Source organism: Fringilla coelebs (genome assembly GCF_963513975.1).
Source record: "Fringilla coelebs genome assembly, chromosome: Z".
Taxonomy (NCBI): Eukaryota; Metazoa; Chordata; class Aves; order Passeriformes; family Fringillidae; genus Fringilla; species Fringilla coelebs.
In genome coordinates, this window is record NC_140031.1 from 21,208,729 (window position 1) to 21,222,790 (window position 14,062).

The 14,062-nt window shown below is 37.8% G+C and overlaps 1 protein-coding gene across 1 annotated transcript; it reads left to right on the forward strand.

Annotated features, from left to right (window-relative positions):
- Nucleotides 1-19: 19 nt before the first annotated feature.
- PPWD1 (peptidylprolyl isomerase domain and WD repeat containing 1) lies at nucleotides 20-14,062 on the forward strand (the record flags this gene model as incomplete). The annotated part of the gene is made up of 11 exons (XM_084225383.1): nucleotides 20-161; nucleotides 1,444-1,546; nucleotides 2,858-2,958; nucleotides 4,181-4,301; nucleotides 6,232-6,679; nucleotides 7,259-7,449; nucleotides 7,922-8,111; nucleotides 9,079-9,260; nucleotides 11,412-11,493; nucleotides 12,068-12,250; nucleotides 13,260-14,062. 11 exons carry the CDS (start codon nucleotides 20-22, stop codon nucleotides 13,401-13,403), a joined length of 1,887 nt encoding a protein of 628 aa, XP_084081509.1. The 3' UTR covers nucleotides 13,404-14,062.

Below are 14,062 nucleotides of genomic sequence, written 5' to 3' on the forward strand. Positions count from 1 at the left end.
CGGCAGTGACGTCAGCGCCATGGCGTCCGCCGAGCTCGAGCGCAAGCGAAAGCCGCCGGAGGTGGAGGCGGGTGGCGGGGATCCCGCGGCAGCGGACGAGGAGGATGAGCGCTGGGTCGGGCCGCTCCCGGGGGAGGCCGCGCAGGCGAAGAAAAGGAGAGGTAAGGAGAGTAGTGAAGCTCTGCCCCGACTGGGGTTGGGGCGGTGGGATCGCCTCCAGGCCCCGCCGGGCGGGCCCGGCCACGAGGTGAGGGCTGTGTCGGGAGCCCGATTCCTGAAGCGGTGTCTCGTATGTGAAATGAGCACGCTGGAGGGAAAACTTCAGGTGCGGAACTACAGAGCCGGAGTGCCTGGTGCTGGGGAACTTGTGGCTGTTCGGCCTGCAGAGGAGAAGCTTAGATGGAGATCGCATAGCGACCTTCCAGTACCTAAAGGGACTTACAGGGAAGCAGGAGACGGACTTTTCGACAAGAACCGGAGGGATAGCATCAAGGCTAGTTGATGCAAACTGAAAAGGGGAAAATTCATTACTGTGAGGTACTGGCACAGGTTGACCTGTGATTTTTTGGGTGCTCCAACCCTGGCAGTGTTCAAAGGCAGGTTGAATAAGGCTTGGAGCAACTTGGGGTAGTAGGAGGGGGCTTGGGACTAGATGCTATTTAAGGCTTATTCTAGCCCCTTAACATTCTCTGACTTTAAGACTTTTGCTTCCTCTGGAGAACTCTTTAAGGCTAAGAGCCGTGCTGCTGTGCAGGCTGAATTTGTGCTGTTTATTGATGTAGAGTTAATCCGTCTTTCAGATCACCACCCTAAGCTGGAGCAGCAGGAGAAGCCTCTAGACTGTGTTTTTGCATGTGGTATTGATGTGTGCAGCAACAAAGTTTTCTTTAAGGAAAGAAAAAAATGTTCATCAGATGTAAACGTGCAAGTTCAGTATAAAAAATACCGTTGCACACATGTTAGCAAGTAGGATCTAAAAATCAGAGACAAAACTCAAAATTAAACAGTGAAACAGTAAAATAGGTGGATACCAGCCCTTAAAATTTAGACTACAGGACCTGTGGGGCTACAAATCTTGTAAAAACAACAGAGGTACACGTGGCTTTAGAATGAAAGGAGGATCAGATGACCTTCTCTTTTCTGGCAGAAGCTTAAAAACTGTTGATTGACTTTGGGTTTTCTTGAAACAATAAGACAGTTACTTAACAGTTGCTTTTAGAGGGAGGAGTAATATGAGTTGAAGCCGCATTTGGGTGGTTTTAGTCCACAGAAAATATGTGAGTGAAACGCCAGAGCTAAAAGCCCTTTATTATGTTTGCGCACAAAATCCTGCATATTTTTGACTAAATATGAGTAAGCAATAAAAGGATGAGTAAAAGAGAACAAAATGTAGATGAACTTCATGAAAAAAGAAATCCTGACTTTTCTTTCTCTTCTGTGTAGTTCTTGAATTTGAACATGTTTATCTTGAAAATCTACCATCGGCTTCAATGTATGAACGCAGTTACATGCACAGAGATGTTATTACACATGTAGCATGTACAAAGTAAGTATTTTTGTTTTCCATTATATTTCTTTGTCTGGGGTGTATTTTTGTGTAAGCTAAGAAGTGTTCCCTGTAGAAGTTTTATAATGGAAAGTTACAGTGTCCTGAGGTGGTTTTTAAAGGGTGGCGTTTTTTTTTTTTCTTAAATAAGTGGCTTACCTAGAAGCAAGATATAAGTTGTTTTTATAGGGTCGTAAAAGGGTCTTAAGACCCTCCGTCTTTAAGGAGGGTCTTAAAATCCTTGTTAAAATATGCAGGAAATATAGGAGTAAAAATAACTTACTCCCTTCTGAAAAATTACTATTCACCATAATTGCAGAGATCACATACACACACACGCGCACACACACACTCTGTCTCAGTTTGTAAAGACAGGAGTCTGCTAAGGAAGGCAGGAGCCTCCCCTGAAATGGAGAATGCAAACTGTCCCCACCCCTCCGAATTGCTGTGAATTTGAAATTAAGGGGCTCTCGGGCAAAACATATGGGAGCAGGAAATAACAGTTCTTTAATAGGGGAGAAAAATAAAAGGATAAAATTAACAATGCAATACACTAGAATAACACTGACAGAGTCAGAACACAGCCTGACACCCTGTGGGTCAGGGTGTTGATGGCAGTCCAGCTGGAGTGTCAGGCGTGGTTCTGTTGGAGCAGGGAGGGGAGGTCCTGTAGAAAAGGGTGTAGTGTTCTTCCAAACATCCAGTGGAAGAAGAGGCAGCTGCTGTTCCTCTGGGAAATCCAGTGGAGAAGCCACACAGTTATTCCAGAACCTCCAGATTCTATTTGGGTAGCAGTGCTTGGCTCCTCCCTCTGGGCAGAGCATCTCACAATGGGATGTTATAGTTGTTATCAGTCATGCAGTGACATTCAATAGCCTCTTATCAGCAGATGTCTCCTGGAGGGAGGAGTGATTGTGATCACTCAGAGAGATAAGGAGCATTGCCCACTTGACACAAGACAATGCCATACAGGTGGTAATAGAATACATCTTGCCTTGCAATCTGGAGCACAAGCACACATAGTAACTGCCATGAAACCAGACTTAAAATAGGAGTTATATTTACATATTCAAAAAGGATAGTGTTATATTTTTCTTCATTTTGACTTTTCATAGATTAATCCAGAATGTACTAAAATACCTGGTTTATTTTTCCAGGAGTTATAGTACTCATTCAGACAGACTGTCACAGTAATTTCTTGAGATTTCATTCTCTGCACAGTCTTGATTCTAGTGCAAATTACTGAACAGTGGGAAAGTGCATAATGCATGCATCTGTTTTCTTGGTTTTATTTTTCTTTGCTAATTGTAGGACAGATTTTATCATAACAGCCAGTCATGATGGACATGTAAAATTCTGGAAGAAAATAGAAGAAGGGATTGAGTTTGTTAAACACTTCCGAAGTCACTTGGGTGAGAAGTTGCTCTTTCTTTTCTAAAGGACTTTACTTTTTCCTCTCCTTTGCTCTTTGTTTGAAGAGAGAGTGCAAATAGAGAGAGGGATTCTGGGGTTCCTTTATTGCAGTCAGAAATTAAATTGTATCTACCAATCTTCCTTTTGTTCTTCTGTCCTGTTGCATTTTGTTGCCAAGCTGTAGCAGGAATAGGATGAAAATGAAATATGAAAATGAAAACTGAAGCCTTTGCATTGCCTTGTGCCTGTATGTGGGGAGAATATCTGGGACATAAGTGAACAAAATACACAAGTGTTAATAAAATCCAGAAAAGTTTAAAAATATGTTACTTTAAATAAGGATACCTCAGTCTTTTTTTTTTTTTTTTTTTTTTTGCCTTGTAGTGTGGAAAAAAAGCTGTTATTTTTATCTGGAATACTGTAACTGTAAATTCAGCTTATTGTTGTAATTATGAAACGAATTGCAATTAAGAGAAACTTTAACCAAATTTTCTGAGCTAATAAGTACACAAAGGTTTTCAACACTATGCTAAGCATTAAATAGGCTGGACAGAAAATTATATTCTCAACAGTATTAGAAATTATGATATGTCTGAAGGAAAAAAATCCAGTTTGATAGGCAAAATGTTACAGTAAGATAAATATTTAATAATAGGTAGTAAAAGCATGGTTTCCTTTTAGAATTACAAGTACTAAAGTCTGGTTTTGATCTTAACTATTGGCTTCGTATTCTATATTGAAGCAAAAGGTGTGAACAAAACCTACCATGTGAAAATCAGCATTGTGAGAACTCTATGGAAGGCTCAGTTGCAGAGGAGTTTTGAGTATTGTGGGTGTAATACTCTGTAGAGTTCTGCTGCTTTTAACCTATTGAGAGATGCAAGCTGAGGAGCACATGACGTTTACCCCATCATAATATTCTCAATTTTCTAAAATCAACATTTTAAACTAAACTTACTGCCATTATAATATTTTACTAGGTTTTTCATAAATTGTTCATTATCACATACCTGGGTCTAAATGCTGATAGGCCATAAAGGGTTGTTTTATGAATTTTACTTTTTAAAATAATATTTTATTGAATTTGGGTAGAGCTTTAAATTGGAAAGGTGGCAAAACAGTTGGGAAATAGGTTTAAGCCTCTGTAGGTTTACCGTATGTAATACTGGAATGAAGGATGTCCTTTCCCATTTCTTAATAGCATCTTAAATTAATTCACAGGTGTTATTGAGAGTATTGCTGTTAGTTCAGAGGGGGCATTATTCTGTTCTGTTGGAGATGACAAGGCAATGAAGGTGTTTGATGTTGTCAACTTTGACATGATCAACATGCTGAAACTTGGGTAAGTTACTTAGTTCTCTGAAGTGTTCTTTTGAGATTATCAGTGGGGGTTGTTTTGCTAAGAGATAAGTCAGTAATTTGGGCTTCTTGAGTTCTTCCCTTTCTTCCATGCCCCAGTCATATGAAGCTGAGTAAACTGCATTGTCTGAAATTAATCCAATGGCTGAAGACTGCCTGTCTGAATACAAAAAATTACTACTGCAGTGCTAGAAGAGAGGAGTAGAAAAGGAGCTTCCTCGGTGTTACATACTACGCACAAAGATGAGGCGTTTCTTCAAATATTTAGCTAGGCATAATTTTTTTCCTGTTTGGCACTGAATATAAAAATTACCACCTTTTAGTAGTTCCATTAGGGAAGGGATTTGGCCTGTCTGTTTTGTCTCATTTGTTGTCTTTGTCAATTTCCCTTTTCTGTTAGAAGCAATATTCTTGTTTTCTTTAGCTGTGTAGTTACACAGTATGTACCTAAAGGATCTGGGAGAAACAGGAATGAGTGTTACTGGAATGATAACACCAGAGAAAAAAACAGCCCCACACTGTTAAAAGGGTGGATTTGAAGGGCTGGAGGATCAATAAATGCTGCATCAACAGTAGAAATACTGATTTCTCCACAAAACTGTTAGAATTGGAAAACATATTCTTCATTGCCTATGACGTATTGGTTAATTTTGAAACTGAATAGAAGTATAAAGTCAGGGGAAAAAAGCTTTTACAAAGGACATGTAATAAAATGCTATCTGCTTTGTTTTAGTTTTAGTGTCATCCTCCAGATAATAACTTCACCTACAGGAATTGATTTTCTCTCGGCTGCCTGTTCCAGAAAAATTCCAGTTAGGGTTAAGCTTTTTGGTTTTTCTGTTATTTTTGATGCAGCCCTGTAGTGGTACTACATAATACGTAAAATTATAGAAAAAAGAAAGTTATATCCAAAAAGGCACCCCTGATCTTCAGAGCTTTCCAGTTCTAACTAATCTCTAAACCATGGCCGTCTGCAAATCTCCATGCTTTATGCTTCCGTCTGTGATCTGGAAAACATTTGCTATTTCTGCAGAGACTTCATATTTATTTATTTGATCCTGTTGTTCCTAATGAATTTGAGACAAAGTATTTGTTTCTCTTTTCAGACAGAAATTGAAAATCCAAATTACTGGTGTCTGTCATACTGTCAGAATATCATCAGTCCATCAGCATCTGTTAGTGAAAGGATACTAAACGTGTTTCTTCTGGAGATTGTATCATTTTTTTGATGTTTGCATTTTAGTTTGAGTTCTAGTTTTCAGAATTTTTGCTTACAGACTTTAAAACAGATATAACTTATATTATTGACTATATCTGTCTCATTTGTAGATTACGCTTTTGCAAGTAGCCATTGAATTCCTTCTTAAATGCACTCACGACCCTTATTGAAATAGGGAGATTGTCTTAATTTTGTTTGTATCATTTCTTGGAAATTTAGTGGTTTTGTGGTTTTTTTCCTGGCAAGATCTAGTTGAACTTTTGCAGAAGTGTTTGGCAGAGGTGCAGTTGTCTTCATTTCTACTGAGTCATTACTCACTTAAAAGATGGTGGAGAAATGGTATTGACTTATATAAGTTGAGTACTATTTATTAATGCCACTTGGGCTTTTTATCTGGATTTCTGTCCAAATTCATTCTTTTTACTCACTTTCTACTTTGATTATCACAGCCTCTATACAAAACAATATGGAAGGAACAGAAATTAGTTGTCTTCCACTGAATGGTATTTCTTGGTAAAACTTGCCTATAATTTGCTCAATATTAGCAAGATATGTATTAGCAAAACTAGTAAATAAAGTTTAAAATTTACTTCTGGTGTTTGATTTCAAGTTTATAGCATAACTTGACTCTTACCTAATTAAAACCATTCCTAGTTTATTTTTAATTTATTTTCCTTTCTACTCCTTGTTGCAGCTACCACCCTGGCCAGTGTGAATGGGTATATTGCCCTGGAGATGCTATATCTTCTGTTGCAACATCTGAGAAAAGCACAGGAAAAATATTCATATATGATGGACGAGGAAATAACCAGCCTCTTCATGTTTTCGATAAACTCCATATGTCCCCTCTTACTCAGATACGCCTGAACCCTGTCTACAAAGCAGTTGTGTCTTCTGACAAGTCCGGAATGATCGAGTACTGGACTGGTACTCCTCATGAATATAAATTTCCCAAGAATGTGAACTGGGAGTATAAAACGGATACTGATCTATATGAATTTGCTAAATGCAAGGCTTACCCATCCAGTATAAGTTTTTCACCTGATGGCAAGAAAATGGCCACTCTTGGGTCTGACAGAAAAGTTAGAATTTTTCGTTTTCTGACGGGAAAGCTCATGAGAGTCTTTGATGAATCTCTGAGTGTGAGTTTTGTCTTTTTTCTCCTTATTGAAATGTTTTCTCTACTTACTTGAAATTGTTTGCCAGCACATTCACCTAAGCTATAATTTATTTCTAAAGGCAAGCTTCCTTCCCCTATTTTTCTTGCAAAAAGGCCTTCTGTGTTCTCTTGCTTGTTTCTTAGATTGCTTTGCCCCAAAATAAATTCTTACTCGTTTATGTTACCTACATAGTGAAACAGAGTTGTTGATTTTTGTTTCTGTTTTCATGCTGTTAGATTACATTTAACTAGAAAGCAATTGTGGAAGATGGTGGAAAATGCCCATTGCAAGTAACATAATGATAATGAATTAAATTTGTCATCTTCTAAGGAATTTGATAGACAACTGCACACTTTCACGTGCTTAAGCCTAGTCCTACAACATGCCTGTTGTATCATTAAAATAAAGAGAGTATTACTTGCATTACTAAATCCTTCAGTCAAGTTTGAATGAGTAATCTCACTTGAATTCAGTATTTTCTAATCAGGTGAATCAGTGTTTTACTGGATAAAAAGTTTAAAATATGTTAATATAGTAGTGCTGGGGTTTTTTTTTTTGTAGATGTTTACTGAACTTCAGCAGATGAGACAACAACTGCCTGACATGGAGTTTGGCCGGCGTATGGCAGTTGAGCGTGAGCTGGAGAAAGTGGATGCAGTTAGATTAATTAATATAATTTTTGATGAAACTGGACACTTCGTTCTCTATGGAACTATGTTGGGAATTAAGGTCATCAATGTAGAGACTAACAGGTAAGTTCCAGCGACACACATAGAGATAAATTTCTGTTTTAAAGTTTTTATTCAGTCAAATTCAGAGTATATTTAAAACTTGATAAGACTGTGGAGGTGTCTAATCTTTTTGTGTTGTTATTTGAGAGCCTTACATTATTCTGTAAGGCTCCCATTCTTTGTAAAGAGTCATTAGAGATTAGAGCTTAGACAAATGGCAAGCACGTGTATTAAAAATGTGTAATTAATCAATTAATCTCTGTCTAACTGGATGGGATAATGTAAAGTAAAGGCAGATCATCTAGTTGGGATTTTTATTACATAAGGAGGCTGACTGGTAAATTGAGGTACCAAGTTTAAATAGAGAAACATCATAAAAATGATTAGTAAATAATGATTTTGAGAGGATTTTGAAATTTTGCTCTGAATCTAACAAGACATTTTCTGACTGTGAGCAGCTGAACATTACACCTCTTTACATCTTGTATTTCAGGTGTATTCGTATCTTGGGAAAACAAGAGAACATCAGAATGATGCAACTGGCTTTGTTCCAAGGAGTAGCAAAGAAACATCGTGCAGCAATCACTATAGAGATGAAGGCATCTGAAAATCCTGTTCTCCAGAATATTCAGGCAGATCCAACAGTAATCTGCACAGCTTTTAAAAAAAACAGGTTTTACATGGTATGTGGGGTTCCTATTTAAATTGCTGCATTCTTGTATTGATTTCTCTACGTTATTTTTTGGTTTTCTCTTTGCACCTTTCTAGTGCTTTTTGTAGTTGTAAATGAAGCTTTTATAAAGGAGTCTCTTTTTATTGCAAGTATCCTTAGAATTTTTATCTTCAACTATCTGTACATTAACTAGAAACAGCTGTGATTTTCCTTCATGAATTTTTATTCCCCCAAGAAGATTTGTTCGTGTTGAAAAAAAACCTAAGAACATTTAGAAAAATAACCAGATTTTATAAAGAAACAAGAAGCTTAAAAAATATACTAGAAAAAAATTTCAGACCAGAATCAGGACTTGGTAACACTAAGGACATTATAAGCGACCAAGAAAGGAGTCATCTTAATGTTCACAGTTGGGTTTTTAGGTGAGATGGAACCAAACAGACAAGCAATTTCAGAGTGGTTAGTAGCTAATTTGAGAGGTTATAGCCATAGAGGTTAGAGATTGGACTGTGTTATGCCTTAAATTTGCTGGGCTTCTATGGTTTTATATTAATGCAGTATTGGAATAAGATGATTTAACTTTGTAGCATAACTGCAAAGCACAGCTAATCCTTTTGGCATAAAACCTGCCAATTCGTTTGAGGATAGCAGACAGGCTGGTATTCTCCACCTCAATTTAAAGAAAAGGTGCTGAACAAGTGCAGGCTCCTGTTGTAAAGGGGAAAGTGTAAAGATAACAGATTATTAAAAGTTATTTGGATTTGCATGTAGTTTTACTGGAATTTGTGACTGTGGAAATGCTGATAACACAGCAGTCCAAGGATAGACTGTCTATGAATTGTCTGTACATTTCAAATTGAATTGGGTGTTCAGCAGGTTGAATAATGACATTGATGTGTTGGGTGCAGAGTACTGTGTATTTTAGGAGGGAAAAAAAAAAAAAAAAGCAGTTAACTTTCTGTTCTTTTGTGCTTCAGTTTACTAAACGTGAACCAGAAGACACGAAGAGTGCAGACTCTGACAGAGATGTATTTAATGAGAAACCTTCTAAAGAAGAGGTCATGGCAGCCACTCAGGCAGAAGGTCCCAAAAGAGTGTCAGACAGTGCCATCATCCACACAAGCATGGGAGATATTCATATCAAGCTTTTTCCTGTTGAGTATGTAGTTGCTGTTTTTTCTGTTGTTTTGGTTTCTGTTGTTTGTTTTGTTCTGTCCCTTGTGTTTGCATTATCCAAGTCTTGTCTCATGCTAGCAATAATTACTTTCCTTTCCTTTTTCTACTGTTTCTGTTTCCTGACGGTTTCTAAATATACTAAGGTAGAAAGGTGACTTAACAAACAAAAACAAAGTAGGGTAAAAATAGGTCTAAAGAACAGTCTGGGGCACGGGAGTTTTTGGAATTGTATTTGGGTTTATTTAGTGCTTGATTCAGGAAGGGTGTTCCTTTCTTAACTTTTGTTCTTAAACAATAGTTAAGAAGATACTCTTCTGTGTAAGCTCTGTATTGTAAGGCAGTGCTGTTTGCATAGATCTTGAAAAAGAAAGATGATTTTGGCGGCAGCAGTAGATTTGGCAGCAGGTCTGTGCAAGCCGGAAGAAAAGTAGTTGCAACTTATGAATGTGGCCAGTGTACTACACTTTATTGCAGCTCCTTTAAAAGCCATTTAACGTTTATACCAGCATATAATACTAGTGTTGTGTATATCCAAAACCAGGCATAGAATTTAGAAGTTTATCCATGACAATTGCTAAAATGAGTGCCCTCCTCTCTCCTTCATGATGCAAAAATTGCAAATATTCTGTTATTTCATGGGAAATTTATAGAATATATTGCTATACGTGGAAACCTAAATTAGGTTGACTTACTCCATGCTTCTCCAAAAACAAATTCATCTTTAGTCATAAGCACAGGTAGGGCAACCTCAATTCTGCTCTTTAGGGCTACCATACTTCTACTGCAGTCTTCACCAGTGTTTCCTTGCATCTCGCTGTAGTTTCTGGAATTCATAATTATAGCATATAAGTTGTAGTAATGGTAGAGCTCTTGCCAACAAGTGACAGGTCAAGCTACATTAATTCCTTTTTTAAATTGTCATGCTGATGGGTCATATCTGCACGCACAGTATTGCAAGGTGCTTCACTGCAGTGTTCTGTAGGGTTGGTTATTGTTAGGTTCGTCCTTTCTTATTGTTGTATTTTCTCCCAGCTGAGCTTTAAATTAAAATCTCTTTAGTGTGATTAAAACTTTAAAGAAGAGCATATAGGATATGGCTAGGTACATCTTTGAATTCTTTGGTCATTTTGTTGTGAAATAAAGTTGTGAATGACTCTGTACTGCTCTGCAAGAACTGGGACTATAATCTCGTCTGTTCCATTAGTTATGACATTGGTGCTCTTTTTCACAAGCTAGCTTAGAGTACCACTAAAACCCAAGCTAACGTTCCTTTTCACAGTTAGACTAGAGTAACTCTACAGCTGTGGACTCAGCTTGCCCATTTTCTCCTTATTGGGAGTGCAGATAGAAAACTAGGGAACCTGTAGTCAGTGGTGCCTTGAACTAGGCCTTCGGGAGACAGATTTGGTTTCTGACTCTCATGGTTTAACCTCAGCCAGCAACTAAGCCCCCAGAGCCACTCACTCATATCCCCCTTAGTAGAATGGGAGAGCACTGGAAGAGTAAGAGTGACTACACTTGTGAGTTGAGGTACAGACAGTTTAAGAGAGAGCAAAAGACATGCACCCAAGCAAAACAAAACAGGAAACCAGGACAGGCAGGAGTTCCATTATCTCCAAGGAAGCAGGGCTCCCTCACATGGAGGGGGTACTTGGGAAGGCAAATCACTATTACTCTTCATGTCCCTTGCTTTTTCCCTCAGCTTTTTTGTGCTGAACATGATGCCATGTGTGCCATGGAGCATCCATGTGGTCAGCTGGGTTCAGCTGTCTCAGCTAGGTCCCCTCTCAACTACAGCCCCAGGCTCCTCACTGGCAGGGTAGGGTTAGGAGCAGAAAAGGCCTCAACAGTGCATAAGCCCTGCTCAGTAACAGCTAAAACATCCCTGTGCTATCAACACAGCTGCTGCCTTTCTGTGTAATCACACAGCTTTGCACTTCTCAAGCTTTTTGCTTTCAGTGCTCTTTAAGCTTAGGTTTGAGGAGTTGGAGTTTTGTTTTTTCCTTATTTGGCTAAATCCCTTCCTACAGAGTCCTGAAACATTGCACAGCACAAGGGGGTTTTAGTCCCAGCTGAAATCTTTATGGCCCTGTACCAGACAAATATTATTGCATTTTCTGTTACATGATTTTAGGTGCCCCAAAACAGTGGAAAACTTCTGTGTGCACAGCAGGAATGGTTACTACAATGGACACATAATTCACCGCATCATCAAGGTAACTTGCAATATGTTAATTTCTTGTTAATTAATGTAATGTACTCTGAGGGTCAGTCCTCTGTTAACACTTCCATTTCCCTTTTGCACACAGGATTGTTGGAGTACCTTTAGAGTTCCTTGTAAATTCTGAACAGCTGTGATCTAAACAGCTTTAGCACTTAATAAAGTTCTAGTAGCTGTTCTGCAACTGTTAAGGTAGCAGAAAACTGAAAATTGAAAGATGAGTCCTGCTATCCTGCTTGAATTAAAACTTTGCTTCATATCAGAAGCCCTTTCTTGTAAGGCTTCTTATTTCTGTCACACCAGAATCAAGTGATAGAGCCTAAGAATTTGCAAAAGGTAAAGATAGTCAGGTTTCTGTCCTTCATTGGCAGGAATAATGAGTAACCTTGCTTTTTCTCAAGTACTTGATAGACACTTAAAAAAGCCTTAAATGCTTTCTCCCTTACACACAAAATTTTAACACCTTTTGTGGAAATGTTTGAAGTAAGTTTGAAAAAATCTCACCTAGCATATAGCACTTAGGTTATGTATTTTATGCAGTAATGTGATAACATATAATTTTTTTGCAGGGTTTCATGATTCAGACTGGTGACCCAACTGGTACAGGAATGGGAGGTGAAAGTATTTGGGGAGGAGAATTTGAAGACGAGTTTCATTCAACTTTGCGACATGACAGACCATATACACTCAGCATGGCTAATGCAGGACCAAATACCAATGGATCGCAGTTTTTTATAACAGTAGTGCCAACTGTAAGTAATAGTAAAAGCTCAATTTAAGGCCTGAGAGACTACCTAGACAGTAAAAAATCAATGTTTTTCTCATGGAAAAAGGGACACACGAGAACTTACTTTACAAATAAATGATGCACATGATGTGTAGTCTGTAGGCTTCACTGAAACTGTCCCTTACAAGGTAGAAATACTTTTCCATCACTAGTGATCAAGAGGCATTTTGCCTTTAAATGGAGTGAGGGTGGTATAAAATTCCTAGGCATGTTTGCAATTATGTATTACTAGAGTATCTTATGTTAATATTAGTGATTTAAACTCAGTGGAAACCTAGGTATTGGTTAAATTGTTTGGGATTTAGATATGGTGCCAGGATGTCTGTCCAATATTGTCTGCAGCTATACAAGAAAGCCAGTGTTCAGGTTTAAAAATTTCATTTGATCTGTGTATAAATTCAGAGCCAACAGTAAAATTTTTGATATGTGAATCTAAGATATAGAAACCAAATCCTTAAAAATAATGCTTATAAAAACTGCATTCTCATAGCATTTCAAAGTAATATAAAAAAAAAAGCTATGTACCATATGTACCATAGCTCTGAGGTTTATTAAGTTGTATGAGGGCCTATATTCAAATTGGGTGTACTACTATGAGTATTGAATTGGGTAGTAGTCTGTACTGGCACTTAAAATTCCTCTGTAAAAATTACATGAAACAGAGAGACTGAAACAACATTTCTTGTGATCTGAGAATACACTTTAAAATGAACTATACAATACTACTGCACTAGTAGAACATGACCTCTGTAGTACTTTAAGAAAGCAATTGAAAAGGTAAGTTCAAATGCATATGCATATGTCGTAGCTGCATTCTAGTATTTCCTTGTGTGCTAATATTTACAGGGGGTGTATGTGTCCAGACTATGGAACCTAAGTGTATCCATGTACACTTTATTTTTTGTTTGGTACCTAACCTACATGCTGCTTTCTATTTTAATATGCTTTTCTTTTTCTCCTGTGCTTTCCAACAGCCGTGGCTCGACAACAAGCACAGTGTGTTTGGACGGGTGACCAAAGGAATGGAAGTTGTTCAGAGAATCTCAAATGTCAAAGTCAATCCCAAAACTGACAAACCCTATGAGGATATCAGCATCATTAATATAACAGTGAAGTAAGGCAGGCATTGAAGGTTCCAGCTTAAGCAGAAAAAAACTGAGCATGCGGGACCCAGAAAGGGACCTAGGAAGAACAAACATTTTTGATAGTTCCTAGATATAGCAAATACCAGCACAGAGCTGTCACTATAGGACACGAAAGAATACAAGTGCACACTGCTGTTCGCAAGGTGAAGAAGAAAAGGGAAGTTTATTTTCTGACTCTAACATTTATAGTTTTCTAAAAGTGACAGCGGGTTGGAAGATGACAGTGCCACCTCTCCAATGACACTGGACAAACTAACAGTCTATCAAATTTTTTTCTTCTATAAAAGAATGTAGAACAATGAGTTATTTACAGAAAGTGTGTGAGAAAGTTCGCTACAAGAATGTCAACATCAGAAAGCTTAAAAAATCAGAGCAACACAGAGCAATCACCAGTTCTACTCTTTTTAATGTACCTAAAGTGCCCTAATTCTGCATTTCTTGTAACTTTGTATTTTAAAGTAAAAACGTCTACATGTTTCTTACAAAGGCTACTACTGTCTTTCTTGTATCTTTTCTATACAAAATTAAAGATAAAAACCCCCACCACATCCCAGGACAGTGTTTTTAACTTTTTCACGTTTATTTGCATCTTTCATATTTAATTAATCTGTTTCATGGCACTGAAATCTTTG